This window comes from Syngnathus acus, chromosome 19, assembly GCF_901709675.1.
Source record: "Syngnathus acus chromosome 19, fSynAcu1.2, whole genome shotgun sequence".
In the NCBI taxonomy this organism is placed as follows: domain Eukaryota; kingdom Metazoa; phylum Chordata; class Actinopteri; order Syngnathiformes; family Syngnathidae; genus Syngnathus; species Syngnathus acus.
The window spans coordinates 7,207,039-7,228,413 of NC_051103.1; the positions used below are offsets into that span (position 1 = coordinate 7,207,039).

Below are 21,375 nucleotides of genomic sequence, written 5' to 3' on the forward strand. Positions count from 1 at the left end.
GGCTGTATTGCACACTCCTCTTCACCTCGTTCTCCTCTAGGGAAGAACAAAAAAAATTTCAGGCCTTTTCCCACTCTTCAGGTCCCAGCATGGGTGGACGCTTGGTGTTGCAGAGTGTGCTGATCCTGTGGCTGGTACAGTGTGTGCATACTGGGGGTGAGTACGCAAAATAACACTTGAATAAATTGCAAACTCAATGTGAGGTGTGGCAGACTCACTTAGAGAATATGGAAGTTAAGTGTGGAAATAACCAGTGGCATTACTACTTTAATGAGAATTAGTTAGCAGTTTCAGTGTCAAATGTGTGAGCAGTAAATTTCCATTCATTGTATTTTAGACATCTAAAAAATCTAAAAAAAAAAAAAAAAAAGGTAATAGTGAAATAGTGAATAGGTAAAAAAAATCCTACTCTCGTTCCCAATATGGTGTGATAACCCCACTAATGTCATTTTATTATTATTATTTTTTAATCAACTCGTGTCCCATGGTCTTCTGCCAGCATACTTGTTGCGGCCTTGTACCATTATTCCTGTAACTTGCTCCAAGTTGAGATAAATGTCTTTTTCAACCGCTTGGGTTTACCTGTCACATTTCAAGCCATCCTGTGAACCGGAAATCTTAGCAACCCCTGTTGTCCTTTCAGCTGCATATTCTGGTTTTCCTCCGAATCAAAGGCACTCCAGCTTCAGTGGCAGCAGCCGTCTAAATTTAACATCTCACCGCGAGTCGGAGATTACTACCTGTACACAGTCGCTGCATTGACTTCCACTATTACTTCCTAAAAGTCCTCGCTGACCACAAAGAATGATTTAAAATGACAACGTAATCTGTGCTTGCTTGAAGGTTACGCTGCAGGAGTGTCTGGTGTTCCTAATGGCCATGAAGCGCACTTTAATGGTGAGTCTGGCAGCACATTTACACATTTTTGCAGCCAATGATGGCCTTTTGCTGTAGGAAGAGGTGTTGGGATACCAATCGGCACACAAAATGGATACCCTCATAAAGGTAACATGAAAATAAAAGCAATGTGACTTAAGATGAAGCTCATTTTAGTTTGGGTGTTTTTACTCCAAGGCTATGGAGGAGTTGCCGGGATGGCCCACGGAGGCCGAACAAAAGGTTGGTTTATTGATTTGTCCGTTTGAGGGCTGCTTTGAATAATCGACACTTCTTTTGAAGGCAACGGGAGAGGTCAAGGAGGGTGGCCGCAAGGTAATACAAACTAAACATTCATTGTAAAAAAAAAAAAAAAAAAAGACTTGATTCTGTTGGCGTTTGAAGTGATAGGGCTGAAAATAGTCCAAGAGAAGCAATTTTCTTTTTTTTTTTTGTGGCTTTAATGTGTTGCAGGATATGGCAGCCATGCTGGTGCCACCAACCACCATCCACTGAAAGGCAACGGTACGCGGCTTCCCCTTGGAAATTCTCATTGTACGAACGCTCCGGCAATGTTTTGATGTTCACATTGCAGGCTACAGAGCTCACGCCGGTGCATTTGCTGGCCAAGGAAATAAAGGCCATGGTAATTTGGGATAAGGAAACTTTTTTTACAGCTGCCTTTTTTAATGATGTATTCATGCAAAATTTGTGTATCTTATCGTAAAGGTTACGGAGGTCCTGCTGCCGGCCCCCAGAATGGAAACAAAGGTCAGATGAAAGGTGCGTTGTCAGATTTGAGCAACTAATGAATCCTTTTAAAAAATCAAATGTTCTGTTAGGTTACGGTCCTACAACTGGTGCGCTTGGTGGAGTTCAGCCAAATGGTGAGTGAGCACTGAGTGTCAAACTATTATAACTTGAGTGAAATTCTCTTTTATACCCGTTGTAGGTTATGCACACAGCGGGCTTGCAAGTAAAGGTTACGGTAAGATTCCCTTAATGTGCCGAGATGCCAAATTTTGCAACCTTGTTCAGAGATGCGGTTGGCCAATTATTAATTGACTTGATGGCTCTTTATCAGGATATGGAGCAAAAGCTGGTCTACCAAACAGAGCCGGAAGCAATGGTAACGTTTCGGCAAGAAAACCCCCATCGTAAGCCTCGTCCGCTTTTCATATTTTGCGTATTGTGCTTAACAGGCCTGGGGGGTCCTGAACGAAAACCCGTGAAAGGATACGGCCAGCCTTACTATGGAGCAGGTGATGAAATTCCTCCACTGTTCTCTTGGGGGGGGTCAACGTTATCTTGTAATTGATTCCCATTAAGGTGCCGGTGTGGGAGCGTCCCATGGTCAGGGACTGCCTCAGCCTGCCAGGAACCAGGCCAACGGTATGTCGATTTCTCTTTCCAGTTTTGTCCTATCTGTCCTGATGATGTATATCTCTCCGTTCAGCGTATGGTACTTACGGTACACTACCGATAGGTGGTAAGTCCAAGTTGCTCCTCATGGATCTCTCCTACTGTAGAAAAATTAAAGACCTTCCATTTGTGTGTATTTAGGCTACACCGGTGGTTACGGTGGGATGAGCCTGGGACGGCGGTACGGAAGTGGAGGAATCAAAGGACCCAAACCAGGTTGGCACATCTTGAGACGCTCATCGGAGCAAAGTTGATCATTGTCAATGTTCAGGATATGGCGGCGCAGCGGGCGGACACAACAGACAAGGCGCTGGCCCCAACGGTGAGTGAGCTCACTGCGTGCAAGCGCCCACAATGGCACTGGAGAAATTCATCATGTTTTTTTATTTTGAAGGTTATGGATACCCCAATGGTGGCACTCGCTATCCTGTAAAGCCAGGTAGATATACGACATATCCAAAATGTGTATATTAGGTACAAGACTCTTAAGTTATTCATCAGTGTAATTGTATTTTCACTTTTTTTAAGGATATGGAAATGGTGTCAAGCCAAATGGTAAGTCTTATTTTTTTTAATATTCAAAATGTGTACATTCAAAAATATAGTTCTAAAAGTAAATTCCATTGTTTTTCAGGATACGGACTAAACAGAGGAGGTACGACCATCTTAATGTTTTGAGAACGGACTGTAAGTGAAGCCCAATTAGCACTAAGCACACTCTCCATGTGGATCTTTTCAAATCAAGGTTACGCCCCGGGAGTTGTCCCAATTGGATACGGCGCCAAACCTACTGGTAGACATTTAACATTAACACTTATCGAAAATAAAATGGCGTCTTAATAATTGTTTGGTTGAAGGTTATGGAGCTGGAGCTGGTGGCACAAAAGGATATGGAGCCAAACCCCATGGTGACATCCTATTAATATAAACGCTAAAGCGCTTCTTGGTATTACAATAAATATAAACCACTTTATTCAGGATATGGAGCAGGAGGATTCGGACCTCAGGGCCATAAAGGTGTTGGACCGGCAACACCTGGGCAAGGTTAGGTACTCTCCCTGCATGGTGATATCTTGGATGACTTGATGGATTTATATTTACAGGTCTTGGTGGTTCTGCTGGCATAGCAAACCAACCAGCGAAAGCGCCAAATTCTGGTAAGATCCGTCAACTTTCTGGCTGACATATTAGCCTAAATAGCTTGCTAGGACAAACACTTTTTTTTTTTTTTTTAAACAGGATTTGGCCAGATGCCATATGGTAAAGGTCCAAAGATGCCAGGTGCCCCAAAAGGTCAAGGTGGTCTTAAAGGTGATGTCCTGACACCTCAGCAACCAGGCCCAACTCTCCGGGAGGGCGCCTCACCCCAGCGGCCAATCATGGAAGGTGACACGCTGCCTCCGCCTGAGCCCACCAGTGGCCGGCTTGTACTGGTCACCCAAGACCAGTACCAGAAGCTGCCCTCACCTGTGCCACAAGGGAAAAATTACATTCAGCCGCAGGTTACGCCGAGACATGCGCCTTTTTTCCCTCAAGGCAAAGAGCCCAAGTTTGGGCCCGAATCTTCTCCTGGCTCAGTGCACATGAAACCACTGGACAAAGGTTTGAAGCCTTACGAAGCCGGACCGGCAGGAGGTAGACCTGTAGGCAAGTACCAGGATGTCTCACGTCTTACTTTAGCCAAAATCAAGTCATTACTTGGGTTAAGGAGGTCAAACAGTCTCGCTGAGGGCTTAGCAGAACGTTGACAAGATGTGTGGCCTCTAGGTTATGTGTTTGGCGGCGATCTGCCCACGCAAAAAAGTCCCGAGGCCCATGATGATGCATTTGGGGTGGGCGTCGACGGTGAGGGTTACGCTGCGGCGGGTTCAAAGAACGTCATCCATCCCGAGCAAAGGCCTCGAGTAGACCTGAAGGAGGAGCAAGTCCAACGTCTGGAGACTGAGGAAGCAACTGACAGGCGGATGGTCAAAGGTGTCAAACTTTCAGGGGTGCACTGGTTCACTAACGGAATCCTGAATTCAGTACTGCATGTTTGAATGTCCAAATATTATTTTGCTGGTTCTGAGGTTAAATGGGCAGTTGGAGTTAGTGAGAAATTACAATTTGCTTGCCGACTTCAATGTGCCAATAAACCTGTATAACATTTTGATTGATGATTGAGATGCCTGACATGGTACTTGGAATGTGCTCGCTGCATGGTCTGCAATGTCAAATCATTCACTTGCATCCATAAATCACATGTTAGAAAAACAAATAAATACGCACTAACTTTGAAATCTATCCTGAATTTTAGAGAATGGAGGAGGACCTCCGATATCCAAGGGCCAAGGAGCCAAAGCTGGAAAACCTGGTAAAATTCTCATTTGTTTGGAAAATGTAATTTTTTAAACATCATTTATTTGCTATTATAATTGCTTTTTTTTTTTTTTTTTTTTTTTTTTTTTTTTGTAGACTGTGGCCCAGGAGGTCCAAATGGACAGTGGATAAAAATACCAAGACCAGGTGAAAAATACAATTCAAGATGTCCAGTTTTGTCATGTGATTACTAAGCATTTGTAGGTTAAATGTTTTGTCTTTTGAATAATCACAAAAGGTAGTAAATAGGACTCATTTGCATTTAGCATCTGAGTAATTTTTCTTATTTTTTTGTCCTGAACCTATAAAGTAGGAGCAGCAGGCACCAACACCAAAGGTACTTTATGTAGATTTTGTTTTTTTAATATATTCGTATATATAAAATTAAAATCTAGCCTCAGTGACGAAATGACAAGTTTTCCTCATCATAGTTTCTATTTACCAGGTTACGGCGCAGGAGCAGGTGTTCCAAACCGATTTGGCATCAAACCTGGTAAATCACATTTATGTCACTCGACTTTTAAAAACATTCAAATTTGCGAATCTATGCATTGAAAGGTTATGCTAACAATGGATATGGAGGCTTTGGATATCCCAGCGCAGGCAAAGGCCAACAACCAAGTGAGTATTCCAGTCAGTCCCTCACCCCTCCAAAAAAAAAAATTTTTTTTATGCTTCCTCAGTTTACAGACCAGAAGCCAACCTTGGAGGAGCTGGCTATGTCAAGGGAAACGCTTACCCAGGTCGATATTTGGAATTTTATATTTGTAAATAAAATACGTGCAATGTCAATAAACATGAAATCTGTATTTATAGGAAATGCAGGTCCCGGTGAACATTCTCAAGCAGGTAAAGTCGATGCATTAAACGACGTCGTCCAACTAGTGTGTTGACAATACAGATATTTTTTTTTCCCCAGGTTATCCAAATGGCTACGTTGCTGGTGTCCAGCCTAACTATGCTAGTATGTAACGTAATCAGCTTTGGAAAGCTAATGAGGATGAGTTTCATCACAAAATAGATGTATAATATGGTTTGAACTTTTTTAGATCTTGGCCACGGTGTTCCGACAAGTGATGCTAAATCAGGTGTGATGAATTGGACTCTATTCTTGAGAATTTCAAAGTGAGATTTTTTTTTTTTTTTTTAATTTCTGCTGAATTTGCAGGTGGTGGCGTGCAAGTGCCTTACAACGGCGCCCCAGCTGGGGTAGATGGTAAGACTCCGCACCTCAATTGTGAGGTTCAATTTGACTAGGCTGACCTTTTTTTTTGTCCTGCAGGTTCGAATCAGCCTGAGCCACAGCCAGTTGGCCTCGGTCCGAATGGAAAACAAGGCCCGGTGTACGGTGGTACGTCAAAACTCTTTTTATGTGTAGTTCAGACAGGAAAAAAGAAAAACATTGTGACAGCGGCACCATTTTGTCCCACCCGCGTCAGGAATGGAGGGCTTGCCTTACGGGGGTCAGGCTGGGATGGGACCTGAGAAAGCCAACGCCAAGTATGGTAAGTTTTTGGTCATTCCAAATCTCTTTTTAAAAATGCTTTGGCGAATTGTAATTTCTTCTTTTGATCATCCAGGCATTGGTGGATTGCAGTGTGGTGGCAACCCTCAAACAGGAAATAATGGCGGAGGTTATTATGGTATGCCTGAATGTCTTGAGCTAGATGAGTTCGAAATGCTCAACCAAGCCTTTCTTCTCAGGATACGGCGGCATTGGCCATCTTCTAGGTCTCGGCAATAATGGACACATGGCTGGCAAATACGGTGAGTCAAGTTTGGACACACGGAAATGTCTTGTTTTGGTCCTGATGGCCATTCCTTCTGCAGGCTATGGAAGAATGCCCCACGATGTTCAACCTGTTGGCTTTGCCCCTCAGCTCCAGTCTCCTGGTGAATGTTTTGCAGCAAGTCCAGGAAATAAAGCAATAAAGTTGACTATTATTATTTGTATTTATTTTCCCACAGGTCCCGCGGGCTTACCATATCAGTCAGGTCCTCTCGGATTTGGACCGAATGTGAACTATGGTGAGGTCCTTCAAATAGGACTTTTTTTTGGGGAGGGTTATTTTTGTTTGAACATGTTTTTATGTGATTGCTAAGGTGGTGGTGACGGGTTCGTTGGACCACAAGGTCACGGTGGAGAAGGGAAGCCTGCTGGGAAACACGGTTTGTTTGCTCTCCCAGAGGAAAAAATTGTGTATAACTTGATTTTTTTTTTTTTTTCTTTTAGCAGATAATTTGGCACACCACCAAGGCCAGCCTCTCCAATCGGCATCGGACGGCCGATCAGGTAGAGAAGTTGGAAGGCAAACTTGAAATGTAACTGATAGTATTTCTATTGATAGGTTCACCTTATGACTCCCAGCCAGCTACAGCTGAGAACACCAATGGTATGTCCTCCTTGAAGGAAACGGGTGTTCTCTGTTAACTTTTTGTATTTTATTTTAGAAAATGTGGGTTACATAAGTGGAACCAAACTGCGGCCCGAAGGTAACATACATTTCCAAGTTTCCATATTTCATGTTAAACAAAAACAAAAAAGCTTATTTTCTCTGCACAGTGATTTCGCTCCCCGCCGCACCCACTCCCTTGCCGCTGGACTTCGGCTTCACGCCGGCGCGAGCGGACGACCTCTACTCCGACCTGGCGTTCAACCCTGACGCCGGCACGCAGGCCGCCGGCCGAGGCCCGGAGCAGCCGGACGACCCGGAGCAGATGCCGCGGCAGCTTCACATCCAGCAGCAGCTCAAGTTGCATTTTCACCCTCAAGGCAAGATGCACAAATTGAATTTGAAAAAAAAGCTTCAACTTATTTGCCATTTTGTCTTCAGGACCAAAGAATGCTAAACACGACTTGAACGGCTTCTTTGGGAACAGTGGCTACTAAGGTAAGAAGTGACTTATCAATCTAAAAATCGAAAAGGATTAATCGGTCTTCTTCCACACAGGTGGACACTGCTGTCATCTCCTTTTATTCCCATGTGTCATTGTAAGATAGTTGTCGTCTCTACCTTATTGTATATTAGAGCTTATTTACGTAACCTTTTAGATATTGACTTGCCATCTTATCTGTGTATTTTATATATATATATATATATATATATATATATATATATATATATATATATATATATATATATATATATATATATATATATATATATATATATATATATATATATATATATATATATATATATATTAAAAAAAAAAAAGCTCCCCTTTCTATCCTGCACTTATGTGGTCACTGGTCACTATACATGCAAACAAATAATGGGACCTTATTAGTGTTTTTGAATTGAATCAGTTTTGCCTTTCTATAGAAAAACAAAATGCTGTCTAAGTTATTTTGCATGGCGCTTTTGGGTTTTATTTGACTACTTGTGGTGTTATTGTACAGTATTTGCGTGATTAAAATTCAAGACACATTTCAGCATTTGTGTGGGTGTGTGCTCCTGCAATTTGTAACAAGGCAAGTTCGGCTAGCGTCAAGGCAAATCCATATTGCGTTTTGAAATCAAATTAAAAAGTGGCATAACTGTAAAGGTATAACTGTTTTTTGTCCTTTGTTCAAATATAACATTGTAAACACCGATCCTGTTTTTTGTCATTTTGATTTATGTTCACGTAAAATATGAATATCATCTGCGTCAGTTCACTTTTTGCTGATAATGCACAATTTACCAGAGATTTTAATTTAAAAAAAGCCAATGATCTATTTCCAATGAGGTGCGATGGACTTATTTGCTAAAGCGAGGTGGCCGCAATCGGGCGCCCCTTCTCAGTGAGGATTAGCGCAGCTTTATCCTTAAGAAGAATAAAGAAGCGTGTGCTGATTGGCTCCGGCCGCCAGCGAGCGTGCATCTCCAACCTTCCGAGTCTCCCGCCGTCCTGTCACCTGAGCTGAACGATGCCTTGCAGAGGGCCACGGCCAGGCCTAGCGTAGGATGCCGGCCGTCCGGGCAAAGGGTCAGGATGGTTCACCCGGGGCCGCGGCTGTTGGACTTCACCAAAACTCCGTCGCACCTGCAGTTCAACAAATACGTCTTGACCGGCTACCGGCCCGTGTCCAGTGCTCACGAGTGCGTCCGGAGTCTTTTTTATATGCACAATGAGCTGGGCAACATCTACAGTCATGGTGAGTAACTTTTTCTTCCTTATGTTAGCTGCAGGTTCTTGCAGGTGGCGTGGTGCAAAGTTGCAGATGTCTGCTGTACTCTCACTTGTTGCTAGTTTTCAAAGATGACTGGACAGCAGCGTGTAATGAGGATATGGGATTAGCTGTAATCTGTCCCGGGAATCCCTGGCCTGGAAATATCTCGCCGCTAACTGGGTCTTTATCAGATGAGTGTGGAAATGCGTTCAGGTGGCTCAAGTGCCCGGTCAAGTTGAAGTATCGTCCTCACACTCCATTTTCTCCTTGACCATCTGTTAACCTCAATCAGGTTCTTCGTGTCAATGTCTCTTTTTTTCTTCTCAGGCATCCCCTTCTTCCTGTTCCTGGTGCTGCTTCCCTTCAGCATCCCCTGGAGAGAGGTGGACAGCGTGTGGCTCGGCGTGGTCCACTACCTGGCCTGCCTCAGCCCCACGGTGGGCTCGGTGCTCTACCACGTGTTCATGAACCACGTGGGAGGGGAGCACGTGTACGACACCCTTCTCTCGCTGGACATGTTCGGCGTGTGCTTGGTCAACACGCTAGGTGGGTCTCCTTGTTTGACCTCCATTGAAGAAAATAAGCTGCAAATAATGAAAACTGCAAAGCTAGCACCTCACGCTCGTGTTTGCCACCAGGCGCACTTCCCATCATCCACATCACGCTGCTTTGCTTCCCGACGGTGCAGCAAGCCGCCCTGCTGGCCTACATCTTCTTGTCGGCCTACGGCATCTACTGCGCCACCACGGCTCGCACCAACGTCCTGCGCCTGCGGGCCTTCGTGTGGCAGGCCGTGTTCCGCTTCAGCCTCTTCCTGTTTCGCGTGTACGGCAGCGGGGCGGGCAGCCCAAACTCACTGCGCCTTTTCCTCATCATGGACTCTCTGGCCGTGCTGGGGGGGCTGGTGAACGTGGTCCAGATCCCCGAGCGCTTTGTCCCGGGCCTTTTTGACAATTGGGGTAACAGTCACCAGATCATGCATGTCATGGTTATCTGCTCCATTATTTATCTCCACTGGGGCACGCTGGAAGATCTGACCTGGGTCAAGAACTACCAGTGTCCTGCAGAGTGACCCCATAAATGATTGGGCAATACTTTTCAGAGGAGTTTGACCCTTCAATAATAATCACATTTGCACTGGATTACTCATCCATTAACAGGCAAGCTATTAATCAAATCTGCAGTGCATGTTGTGATCTAGATTTTCAGGAGGTTAATCTTGGCCTAGGTCCAAAGTGACCCCTGAAGAAAATGTAAGAGTAAAAAGAAGCACTTTAGCCCAAAAGGTGAGCTTGCTGTTTAACCTCTACAACTGGGCAGTGGAATTCACATGGGGAAAAAAAACCCAAACAAACATCCTGCTTACTTGATTTGTACAGTAGCCGTAAAAAAAAGTTATTTTTAAACATGGCATAATAAAATATATATTTTTGCATCTTATTTGTGTCCGTTTTCGCCAAGGAGGAGAGATGGAAAACTATGAAGTGACACGAGTTGCGCTGTTTTTAGTTTTTTATTAATCAGCTGTATTTTGATATTCAGTCGTCATCTGAGCTGCTGTCCTCTTCGCCCTCGGAAACTTCGGCGATGGGAAAGCGCAAGATGGCCACCACTCCGCTCAGTTGGGTCAGTTCTAAACAAACAGGTAAAATGACGGGGGCTTTGCGATGCGTTGAAAAATGTGTTCAGCTTCAACTTACGTTCACCGGAGACATGAAGGCTTGAGAATATCCTGACATTGCCTCCGCTGTCTTTCACTTTGTCCACAAGGCGAACGTAGCGTGCCCTCGTAGGCACGTCCTGATGCCTGCACAGCCAAAGAATTTACATTGGTGAGTAAATTGTTTGTATTTTGGTGTGGAGACAAGGTTGAGAAACACTTCTTACCTGAAGAGCTTATCACTGATGAGTAAAGTGTCGACGGCGAGGGCTTCTGCGGCCCTTTCCACGTGAGCGACTCTATGAACAAGCGCGGCGATGTGAATTCATCACAAAAGTCAACGAGAGTTCAAAACCAATTGGATCATTAATGCTCACCCATAAAAAGCTCGGTCAGGCTCATGTTGGAGCATCTTGTAAAAGTCCTCCAGGGCTTTCACTTCTCCGGCAGCCTGGAATTTGAAATATTGCATTAAAGTCAACAAAAGCCACATAATAGAAAGAGAGGAATGTCACCTTGGTATCTGACAGCCTGTTTGTCACTGTGGGGTCTGAGAGGATTTCTGCAAGACAATAAGCAGGAGAGGTTATGCTATGCTTTGGCCACACGAGGGCGGTATAATACACACGTCATTGAAGCACATTGAGCCAGTCACAGCTTCTCTTTAAGCTGCAGTAATATTTGCCATTCTTCACAGAGGATTAAAAACTACTGTCATTTTTATTTACAACAATTAATAGTATTTTATGTCAAACCTGCTTCTGATATATATAAAAAGCGATCCAATTGTACCTTTGAGGGAGTACTTGTGACCAGATGACGAGTGGACCATCATGAACTTGGGTCGGTTCTCCAGCAGAATCTTGTTGTCCTGTCGCACGGCCTCTTTAAAAAGATACGTCATGAACTGGTCCTTCACGAAACCCGGACTAGCCACCAGGATGCATTTCACCACTGAGGAACAAGGAAGTAAGTTAACATGACAACACCACAATGCAAACTACTCACAATTTTTGGATAAACCTAAAATGAACTTACCATCAAAGTTAACGTGGCGAAGTATGGCCTGCATGACCGCTTCATAGAACCTTTCCAAAGCCTGTGAGGAGATGCCAAGCGTGCTCACATACGTCCATGTGACTGCGCGCATGAAACAACTCGCGGTACGGACGCACCTTTTCGTGCTGGGTGCAGCTCCCCCTCCGCTTGCGAGGAATGGTGAGCTCCACTTTGGCCCGCAGAAGCGTCATGGCGGGGGTCACCAGCACCAGGTTGGCTAAGCCCTCCTGCATCACCACCGCGGCCACGTCCGCCTTCTGCGTGGCGTCGCAGGCCTCGTCTGCAACGCACGGCCGTGAATGTATCAGTCACATTATTAAAGTTCGTGGCTGTTTGCCGCTTACCGATTCTGGCCAACACAACGCTGTCCCAGCTCTTTTTAGCAAGCGTGAACTTCCTGTTGAGCTCCAGCTCAATAGTGTGGTAAGCCCCCATCTGATGAGTAAACACAACATCATTAGCCAAAGCATTTATGGATAATAAATAACAAATAAAATAAATGCTGACCTTGACATACTGGTTCTCCTCAAGATTGGTGCCCTTGACTCTGAGCCGGCATGCCTGAGTGTCAAAGTCAATGGTCTCCACGCATAACGTCAAAGTTGTCCTAACTCTGGAGCTACCCACACTTCCTGTCGTGGATTCTGTCTGTACTTTTCTGCAAGGTCAGAAAAAAAAAGTCAGTATTATATCAGACATATTGCATGCAACATAGGGCTACCTTATAGTGGACGCTCTCAAACTGTCCCCCTGTTGCAGCAGGTTGTAGGTGTGCCACATGTCCTCTGCTTCTTCTGGCATCAGAGTCACCTGACTGCAAAAGTGCATGGCCGATCACTGATGGTGATGTCACTTAACACGTCACTCACACTGGTGAGGTTTTCCCTCATGTCAACAAATACTTTATTAGCATCACTGCAGTGTGATTTGGATTGTTTACAGTTTAGTTTACATGCAAGCTGGCGAGCCTGATTTTATGCATGCGCTTCCCTCTTGGTGGGTGTCTTATTTTCGCCACCTAAAGTCAACAAACGTGCTGGCACGTGGGCACCAGCTGTAAAAATACAGTAGACTCGCATGCAGGACTAGCTGCGGCAGCTAGCCACCTTAGCTCGCCAGCCAGCCAGCCAGCTCACTTACCCGGCGTTATCTTTTTCAATGTCTTTATGGAGCAGCTTCATGATCGCTGATGTTCTACGCGGTTTTCAAAGGAAAATTCACGAAGATTTATCAGCGTCTGGCTTCATGATGATCTTAATACTTGCTGTCAGTTTGAAAATGAATTAACTTCGGACAGGAAAAGAAACACAAAATGAACAGTGGTCGCGTCCATGAGTGACGTCATCGCCTAACCGCGAATGAAAAAAAACAACCGAATGGGCGGTGACTTTAGCGTAAAGATCCGCTGTTGAGCGCAAAGTCGTACGTCAATTTAGTCGACATATTGGAGGTGGTTCATGACAGCTTACTAAAATAATAAATATAATAATATATAATATAATAAATAAATATAGTCTGAATGAAGGGTCATCAATCTTTTTAATAGCGAGCTACGTTTTGGGTACTGATTAATGTGAAGGGTTTTATTGGTTTACTGGATGTGGCAGCACATCCAATATGGCTCCCGTAGCCGTCCCTTTATACGGCACAACAAACAAAAAATGACCTAAAAATATAGTTGCTTAAATGTTACATTGTCCGTGTACGGCACAATAATGTTAATTCGATCAAGAAATTATTGATTTGTATAGCGTGAAATGCTGAGAGACACAGGAACAACCGACATGCCAAAGAACATTGAATTCCACTATTCCCGGCTCCTGGCCAAACGGACCAATAAGAGCCTGACATCTTGTTCCGCCATTTCCGCCCAACCTTTCAACATAGCGCTCATTCAGTCATTTTTTTTGTCGATGGCATGGTGCTAAGCAGCCACGGCAGAAACAACTAAATTCATCACAATTCCATTTGAATTTGGATATCAAATGGGAAATAGTTGACTCGGCGCAGTTTTCGACGTGAATGTCTGCTATTTCGTACTGAGCGGCGCTGTTTGGGTAGCCCATTCTTCCCCAAGGTTAGCTAGCTGGCTAACGATAGCCGATTAAACGCTATCGCTAAATAAGTTGAGCCGGGAAAAAAAAACACACAGTCTCTCAGGACCCCACTATCACTTACTACCACTACTCCCTTAAAGTATTTTTTATATTTTTTTTTATTTTTTAATTTGAGTAGAAAGATATCATGGCGGAGGCCGACAAATTGAACATTGATTCCATCATTCAGCGTCTGCTGGAAGGTAAGACTTCGATGATTTCCACTGAGGTAGCCATTTTAGCTAAGTTTACTAACCTAAACAACGACGGAGTATTTGTGTAAATTGTTACTGTTTTAACAGTTTTTTACTGTCACTCATCATATTGACGAATTAACGCACAGTTGACCGCTTTTCACTTAACCCAAACCCTTTTCCCGTTTGTCGAGTATTCTTTAGAAAAAAAGAAAAGACGGTCATGGAATGCTCTATTCTGATCATAAATTTGTCCTTGAAATTCATATATAAATACTTCAAATAATATTCGTTTAAATACCTTCCTCGTGCTAGTAAACCACGACGCAAACAACTCGCGTAATCACTTGAGTATAACTAATTATTAGCGTTTTTCTGGGGTCCTGCCCCACTTAACATTTCACTAAATGTATTGTATCAAAATTACATTTAAAATGATCTACGTGATATTTTTTTTAGCATACCTACACGTGCTTTTCCGATACTCAGAAACTCTGGATGAAAATGACAATTGCATTAATAAAAAGGACTACATTGGTACCTTGACCAAGTTTGTAACAGTTTATTCATTTAAAATGATTTTGCCATGTTCAAAGTATCAATTTAATCTGGTCCAGCAGCCCCCCCCCCTCTCAAATAAAAACGAACAAATTATAAAATACACAAAAGTGCCACTGTGACAATTATGATTCTGAATTATTGTGCTATAAAAACGTTTGAGAGGCTTTTTACACACCGCACTAGTTTTCAAATGAGTTTGACGATGAGCCAAAAGTCATTATTTACAACCCATAAAACGTTTGCGTCCATGCCCACCAATTCAGAATCCCTGCTTTGCAACACAAATTGTATTAGCCATTAATTGTTTGAAATGTTGTACTTTGTAAATTGTGTTTGTCTTTTAACATGTTTAGTCGGAGGTCTTTTGTTGATTTCTCACGCCCACTCTCTCTGTTTGCCTGGGTTGCAGTGAAAGGCTCCAGACCTGGGAAAAACGTCCAGCTGACAGAAAATGAAATCCGGGGCCTTTGCCTCAAATCCAGGGAGATCTTCCTCAGCCAGCCAATCCTGCTCGAACTCGAGGCGCCTCTCAAGATTTGTGGTCAGACTTGTCTTTGGGACTTTGAGGATGTCTGCCAAATTACTTATTAGTGCTCAGTCCTGATGAAATTGTTACGAGGGTATTAAATCCCAAGTATGTGCTACGATCTATTGCAGGGGTAATTTTCTAGAAAAACCTTAAAGCACATTTTTAAAAATACTTTTACCCCTCCCGCAAGCAACTGAAAAAATAATTAAACAAGGGACTGTATATTTAATGCATACTCAATCTTTGTATCAATAGGGGATGTACACGGGCAGTACTATGACCTGCTGAGGCTCTTCGAATACGGCGGCTTCCCCCCGGAGAGCAACTACCTGTTCCTGGGAGACTACGTGGACCGAGGCAAGCAGTCGCTGGAGACCATCTGCCTGTTGTTGGCGTACAAGATCAAATACCCAGAAAACTTCTTTCTGCTGAGGGGAAACCACGAGTGCGCCTCCATTAACAGGATATATGGCTTCTATGATGAGTGTGAGTCCATCCCACCCTTTTTTCTTTTATTTAATATATAGATCTCTATATATTTTTTTTTCCATTCGATCAGTTTAATTTGTGAGTGTAGTTTATATTCGATCGTAACGGGCAAGAACACCCAGAAACTATGCTCGGCCTTGGGGGTTCCAATGTTCTTAATTTAGAACAAGTGTTGTTGCAAAAGCGAGTTGCCTTGGTCGTGCATGAACAAAGAAGACATTTTCTTCTGAAAAGTTTGTTCTTAGCTGTTAGTGTGTGGTTAGCAACATTGGTACACTGCCAACCTGAAGCTACACGTGATCGAGTGATGTGAGCACATCTGATGTTTACGCTCCAGATTACATCAAACGATTCATTAATAGTGTGGTGCAACAGACTGAACCTTGAGATATTTTATTGGCAGCCAGATAAGAGTGTTTATTTCATTTATTATGATTATTTTTTTTTAGGTAAGAGGCGGTACAACATAAAGCTGTGGAAGACCTTCACTGACTGTTTCAACTGTTTGCCTGTTGCCGCCATTGTTGACGAGAAGATCTTCTGTTGCCACGGAGGTACCGTCACAATAACAACAAACACGCTCATCGCTGCCGGCTGTTGACTGTCAACAGCGTCATCTCCCGACCTTTAAGGCCTGGCCGGTGCCGTTGTCGTTTCATTTCACTCGCAACCGTCTAGTCTCACTGAAGCAGTTACGTCTTTGGAAATACATTGATGATGTCAAAATGATTGTGTCCAGGCACTCTGTTGAGATGATCATCATCCAAATGCCGGATAGCAATTTTTCATGTTGTGACAGCGCAAGATTGAAATATGAAAAAATAGTCTGCTGCAGCTCTTATCATCTGTCTCAACCATAAACACACACATTGCTGAATATGTAAACAGACTTCGGTGATAATCACGAGGGTAAACACTCCCCACCGTCCGATCATGCGCTGTTCTGCCGGACAGTAAACAAAGTGTGCACAACGTGCTCGCCAGACGTCCTCATGTGCGTGTTGAGAAAATAAGGTGAACCCACAGCGCAGGTGACTCTCTTCCCGCTTTTCCGGCAGGGCTGTCTCCCGATCTGCAGTCCATGGAGCAGGTGCGAAGGGTCATGCGCCCCACCGACGTGCCCGACCAGGGCCTCCTGTGCGACCTGCTGTGGGCTGACCCCGACAAGGACGTGCTGGGCTGGGGCGAAAACGACCGCGGCGTCTCTTTCACCTTTGGCGCCGACGTGGTCACAAAGTTCCTCCACAAGCACGACATGGACCTCATCTGCCGTGCCCATCAGGTCGGCTTGGCAATAGAATTGTAACTGTGCTTGCATTCATGTAGGCAAGTTTGAAAGAATTGGTCCTCAAACAAAGGTTGACACACCCCTGGTTTAGACTCATTGCAATCCTTCTGCCACTAGGTGGCAGCACACCTTGCCTTTGACTGACCCGTCATCAGATGGTTTTAATGTTCCTCAATACTGAACCTGTCATCTGCGTTTCAGGTCGTGGAGGACGGCTACGAGTTTTTTGCCAAGAGGCAGCTGGTCACGCTTTTTTCCGCCCCCAACTACTGTGGCGAGTTCGACAACGCCGGCGCCATGATGAGCGTAGACGAGACCCTCATGTGCTCGTTCCAGGTAAGCAAGCCGAAAGATTCCCCTTAAGAATTCTGGACGCGAAACCTCGGTTGGCCAGCAACTCGGTCAGGAAGGATATTTTCAAATCAAGTGTGAAGTGTCAGTTGAGAAGATGATGTTGGATGAGGGAAGACGGAACACCAGCAAATTAACATTTTCACAGGTAAGAATGCTGGATGACTGGAATATGTTAATCAGTGTTAACGGTATTATCATACTCCATAAACGTTTGGAATCAAATATTAAGACAGCCATTTATTTGTGCGCGGTGGATGACCAACCCCCTTGCTTTTTTGGTTTCCTTGCCAGATTCTCAAGCCTGCGGACAAGAAGCTGTTTTACGGCGGGGGCGGCGGCATGGGCTCCGGACGTCCCGTCACCCCTCCGAGGAAAGCTAAGAAATGACAGCAATAGTTGAGTCCTTGACCTTTGCCCCCATCCCTCTCTACCTCTCTTCTCCTTTCTTTCACCAAACAGCCAGAAATCAAATCGTAACCCAGGGCTTTTTTTCCTCCCCCTCCCTTTTTTATCTGTACTTCTTAAAAACATTTAATGTTACAAATTGTCCGAGCGAGTGCGCAATCGAGCGAATGTACGCCTCCGTGTGCCGGTGAGCTTTCAAACGTCAGGCGAGTTGTATGCGTTGTGTGAGAGTATTCGAAATTTCTACTGTTCCCCCCCTCTTGCTGTCCTGCCACTCTTCCTGTGGAAAGGTCGAAACCGCCGAGCGCAACTGTGCAGCGATTTGACTGAAAATTTGGCAGCGGACCCCTGCCAGTAGGTGGCGCGTGTGTCCTCGAGGGGGGGTATTTTGTTTTCCCTATCCCCCCGTACTGTAAAATCTCCACATGTGTGTGCGTGTGAGCTCATACGCTGTCCACGCGCACACACATGCACAACTCTTCAGATTCATATGAGCCAGAGCTGTAAAAACAAAAACATACAGTTTAGGTTTGTACAGATTTGATTACTTGAAAGAGATTTTTGTGAGTTCGTTTTGTAGTCGTTCATCAAGTTGACCAATAAAGCGAGAATCGAAGATAGAATCACATTTGTTCACGTTTCTTTCGGAACAATTATTCCTGAACACATCTTGACGAATGTATATCGAAAGACAATATCAAATGAAGAGAATTAGTAACTCCCGGGAACAAATTGTATTACTGTATTTCTATTTATGTAGGTGGAGGGTGTGTCTCTAGAGTGTCACACATTCTATATTTATCCCCCCAAAAAAGGATCCCTTTTCCTTCTTAGGTATTTGTTCGTCTCTTTGCATTCATTCATCTTGCTGTCACCGACACCTTTTTCCAAGACCTTGCTCTGTCCATCACTTAGCCTTCAAAATGGACCAATGATGTTAGAGGTGACAGCAGCTAAAGAAGGCCAGGGTGATGACCATCCTAACGCCTGCAATGCCAATTCATTAGAAAAATGTAATAACAATCATAAATTGAAATGCAATAAGTATCTCATTCTATAAAGTCCATGTGACCATTGCAGAAAATAAAACTAAATCGCAATAAAAATAAGACACAAAATGATAGTATTGCATTTTATATATGAATGTGTTGACCTAGACTGAGCCGTGGTCAATCGGTGATCTAAGTTGAAGAACAATCTATTTTCTATCCCGCTGACAGCTCATTGGATTTCATTAGACGGTCCATGTGTACCTAATGAAGTGTCCAGTGACTGTTAACCACCCTGGCCTCCGCAACAGGTCGTAATACTGTACACGCGTCCTGGTATGCGCTCCATCGAGCGGCCTTCCTCATTTTACGAGCCGTATCGCGAAACTGGAGAGGGATTTTGTTTACGCTCATGCAATCCCACAGGCTGTCTGCAACTAGATATTTCTATTCTAAATATAATGCGACACACGCGTAGAATGCAATGTAATGGTTAAAAAATACAGCGGTGGGGAGCCTATTGAAAATGTATGCCATAAAATCAAACAAATGTCAGTGCTGGGAAGAGTAAGTATATCAGTACTTGAGTATTTTTATACTGTATGATGTTTTACATTATTTGAAGACAGCGATTTACTTGGTGTAGTTTTTCTGTTATTTTACTCTTCAACAAAGCTGTGGTAAATAACTCCAACAGCAACCTACATGTAACCATTTTTTATTTCTTGGTATTCATGATTTAAAAAGTGTCAAGTTATCAAAAAAGAGGGAAAGTGTTTTGTTCATAAATGTTCTTTTTAATTGGGCCAAGTTATTAAAACATTTCATACAGTGGTGTCTTGAGGTATGAAAACAGTACTTTAATATCTGTTAGCATCATGCTAACACAAAAGGAAAACTCAATGGATAATTTAATGAAAAGCATCAGGTCACCTGTGACCATCGTGAGGATGAACGGTCTAGGAAAAAAATTCAAACTAATTCCTTTTCGCCTTATTTTGTTTTGATGTTTCAAGTTGCTTTTGATCAGTGTGGCTTTCCTGCCATCTCCCCAGCGTCTTCTAGATTGCAGCCTTAAGTGTAAGGAATGGTGCGAACAACCTGGGGGGACCCCAGGGGCCCAATCTGGTTGCCTCAATATTGCAAACATTCCATTCTGAACTCCCATTAGGAATGGGAATCAAAAACAGCTTGTTATTGAGAACTGTTTTCCATTCATTTGGTTCCTAGGAGTACTTTCTTACTTTTAGTGCACCTGTAACGATGTTATTGCATTTTAGGTTCATCTTGCAGCGTCACCTGAAATCATATTATTCCGAATCCGTTTTCTCCTAAATTATGTTCGACCTGTATTAATAATTAAAAAGTGTGTAAAGCTGCCGTGGTGCCATGCCCAGCAGCACAGTGTCACCTGCTCTATTTTTATCTGCAGAGGAATCCTGGATTCACAGACTCAGCTGCCACTTCTATTATTACTATTAGCTAATGCTGTAAAACGTACCCGGCTAACACGGACGCTGTCGCTCTTTATCCGTTGCCTTATTGCCCGCTACTAATTATATCCTCGCTGCCAATAGCTCTCGTGTCTTTCAATTCAGTGTTTCCCCGAGCCAACTTCGCCGGTCCGTTTCGTTAGTCAGTGAATCCTTCCTGTCCATGCCTGACAAGCAGTCAAACACGAATGCGCAATGTCAACACTTACAAGCGGTACGAAGCAGAAGCTAACGTATGCACTAACCGCAGCTCCCTATGGAACGCCATACTTGTCGTATTCCCCTAAATTGAGATGTGTGATCTCCTGTTCTAGTCCAACTCAAATGTGTAATAGATTTGGGGTGAGGTTATGTAGGCCAGTGATCTCAAGTTCCTCCACAGCATGCCTTCACGGACCTTGCTCGACGTAGTGGGAACATTTGGTTCCCACTAGGTAATTTAGTTACTAGCACGCCAGAAAGTGGAAGCACGTTACCGGCTGCTTTCTCTACCTCTTAGTATGTCCCCTCAGCATCTGATCGTGTCTCTTTGTCCCTTCTGATTTGCTTGCGCAACTCAGCAGAGATGCTCTTGGGTTGCGTAACTGTCCCCCCCCCGCACTACTTAATACTTACACGGATAGTGTTCACAAATGATGGAAAGGCTGGGAGGGTTCGGCGTTTGGGGTTAAGATGGCACACGGTAATCCCTCAGACCTGGCAAGATGTCCCGGCATGTTGCGGCCCCACGGCTGTCCCAGCTTGCACCGTGTCGCGGCTCGAAGATGGGAGGGGGAAGGGGGGGTGTAGGGAAACACTATCCTTCTGGGATATTGAGTTAAATGTCACTGCGCCGCCCTGAGGGAGACACTGACAGGCCGATCCCAATCGCAGCCCCCCCAAAATCTCAGAGGTCAGAACGCTTGTACAACAGCTGAAGACCAACCGGCAAAGTTCTGGGCCGAACACGTGTGGACGAAAGGCCTCAAATTGTTAGCAAAAAGCATCGGAAATATTAGAATCTGGCACGTTCGTTTATGATTGAAGGATCTATCTTTTCTATCTGTGCATAGTCCTATTAAAGTTAGCATTGTAAAGGTAGAGAAAATTGATTTTGTGATCATGATCAACTGAAAACGTATGTACTCCCATAAAGTCCAAGTCGTCATCTTTCTATGAATGGTTCATAGTGTCATGTAGTGTAAGCGGGCGTTTATTGATGCGGCAACAAATGACAGGCGGCGTTTTTTTAAACAGTTAAAGCGTGTATAACGTCAATAGCGCACATAGCTTGAATAACATGTCAAAATAAGCCCGGTGTAGAATTCAAGGCTGCACGAAGAGGCTTTATCAGTCCTGAAAGACGACATCACCCCTTCACGTAATCATTTACCACTCACTGAGGTATGAAATGAAATCGTAAAAAAAAAAAAACAAACTACAATTCTTCAACTACAACTCGTGCAT

At 44.0% G+C, this 21,375-nt stretch overlaps 4 protein-coding genes and 1 long non-coding RNA gene across 5 annotated transcripts; 4 read left to right on the top strand and 1 right to left on the bottom strand.

Annotated features, from left to right (window-relative positions):
* The first annotated feature begins 4 nt into the window (after positions 1-4).
* Positions 5-6,982, top strand: cmn (calymmin). The gene is made up of 38 exons (XM_037278435.1): positions 5-156; positions 844-897; positions 955-1,005; positions 1,075-1,119; positions 1,180-1,212; positions 1,351-1,401; positions 1,472-1,516; positions 1,606-1,659; positions 1,719-1,763; positions 1,829-1,864; positions 1,961-2,005; positions 2,079-2,138; positions 2,206-2,268; positions 2,333-2,365; positions 2,440-2,514; positions 2,693-2,737; positions 2,827-2,853; positions 2,933-2,953; positions 3,044-3,091; positions 3,156-3,206; positions 3,277-3,342; positions 3,402-3,455; positions 3,538-3,945; positions 4,595-4,651; positions 4,753-4,803; positions 4,970-4,993; positions 5,102-5,149; positions 5,215-5,277; positions 5,340-5,399; positions 5,473-5,505; positions 5,825-5,872; positions 5,939-6,007; positions 6,096-6,161; positions 6,237-6,299; positions 6,361-6,423; positions 6,487-6,563; positions 6,760-6,825; positions 6,890-6,982. The coding sequence occupies exons 1-38, from the start codon at positions 90-92 to the stop codon at positions 6,980-6,982; spliced, it is 2,358 nt and encodes a 785-aa protein (XP_037134330.1). The 5' UTR covers positions 5-89.
* A 487-nt stretch (positions 6,983-7,469) lies between these two features.
* On the top strand, positions 7,470-7,750 carry LOC119138767. Its single transcript, XR_005101224.1, has 2 exons — positions 7,470-7,547; positions 7,608-7,750. It is a non-coding gene; the product is annotated as an uncharacterized LOC119138767 (long non-coding RNA).
* Positions 7,751-8,994: 1,244 nt separating this feature from the next.
* Positions 8,995-10,252, top strand: LOC119138706 (progestin and adipoQ receptor family member 4-like). The gene is made up of 2 exons (XM_037279023.1): positions 8,995-9,358; positions 9,451-10,252. The coding sequence occupies exons 1-2, from the start codon at positions 9,118-9,120 to the stop codon at positions 9,882-9,884; spliced, it is 675 nt and encodes a 224-aa protein (XP_037134918.1). The 5' UTR covers positions 8,995-9,117; the 3' UTR covers positions 9,885-10,252.
* Positions 10,253-10,314: 62 nt separating this feature from the next.
* On the bottom strand, positions 10,315-12,890 carry pelo (pelota mRNA surveillance and ribosome rescue factor). The gene is made up of 12 exons (XM_037278951.1): positions 12,672-12,890; positions 12,253-12,345; positions 12,039-12,189; positions 11,876-11,966; positions 11,648-11,811; positions 11,511-11,571; positions 11,265-11,426; positions 10,988-11,034; positions 10,850-10,923; positions 10,700-10,771; positions 10,513-10,619; positions 10,315-10,445 (listed from the first exon to the last, which is right to left on the bottom strand). The coding sequence occupies exons 1-12, from the start codon at positions 12,710-12,712 to the stop codon at positions 10,351-10,353; spliced, it is 1,158 nt and encodes a 385-aa protein (XP_037134846.1). The 5' UTR covers positions 12,713-12,890; the 3' UTR covers positions 10,315-10,350.
* Positions 12,891-13,390: 500 nt separating this feature from the next.
* ppp1cab (protein phosphatase 1, catalytic subunit, alpha isozyme b) lies at positions 13,391-18,070 on the top strand. Its single transcript, XM_037278980.1, has 7 exons — positions 13,391-13,830; positions 14,792-14,923; positions 15,167-15,397; positions 15,850-15,954; positions 16,459-16,682; positions 16,890-17,024; positions 17,334-18,070. Exons 1-7 carry the CDS (start codon positions 13,776-13,778, stop codon positions 17,427-17,429), a joined length of 978 nt encoding a protein of 325 aa, XP_037134875.1. The 5' UTR covers positions 13,391-13,775; the 3' UTR covers positions 17,430-18,070.
* Positions 18,071-21,375: the final 3,305 nt, after the last annotated feature.

Coding starts and splice junctions, on each gene's coding strand:
- LOC119138706 (XM_037279023.1), top strand. CDS start 9,118: ATGTCTCTTTTTTTCTTCTCAGGCATCCCCTTCTTCCTGTTCCTGGTG. Junction 9,359..9,450: donor GTGCTTGGTCAACACGCTAG/GTGGGTCTCCTT, acceptor GTTTGCCACCAG/GCGCACTTCCCATCATCCAC.
- cmn (XM_037278435.1), top strand. CDS start 90: ATGGGTGGACGCTTGGTGTTGCAGAGTGTGCTGATCCTGTGGCTGGTA. Junction 2,366..2,439: donor CGGTACACTACCGATAGGTG/GTAAGTCCAAGT, acceptor GTGTGTATTTAG/GCTACACCGGTGGTTACGGT. Junction 5,278..5,339: donor AGGCAAAGGCCAACAACCAA/GTGAGTATTCCA, acceptor ATGCTTCCTCAG/TTTACAGACCAGAAGCCAAC.
- ppp1cab (XM_037278980.1), top strand. CDS start 13,776: ATGGCGGAGGCCGACAAATTGAACATTGATTCCATCATTCAGCGTCTG. Junction 13,831..14,791: donor CATTCAGCGTCTGCTGGAAG/GTAAGACTTCGA, acceptor CCTGGGTTGCAG/TGAAAGGCTCCAGACCTGGG. Junction 14,924..15,166: donor GGCGCCTCTCAAGATTTGTG/GTCAGACTTGTC, acceptor TTGTATCAATAG/GGGATGTACACGGGCAGTAC.
- pelo (XM_037278951.1), bottom strand. CDS start 12,712: ATGAAGCTGCTCCATAAAGACATTGAAAAAGATAACGCCGG. Junction 10,772..10,849: donor CCTGACCGAGCTTTTTATGG/GTGAGCATTAAT, acceptor GCTTGTTCATAG/AGTCGCTCACGTGGAAAGGG. Junction 10,446..10,512: donor CCTTCATGTCTCCGGTGAAC/GTAAGTTGAAGC, acceptor CTGTTTGTTTAG/AACTGACCCAACTGAGCGGA.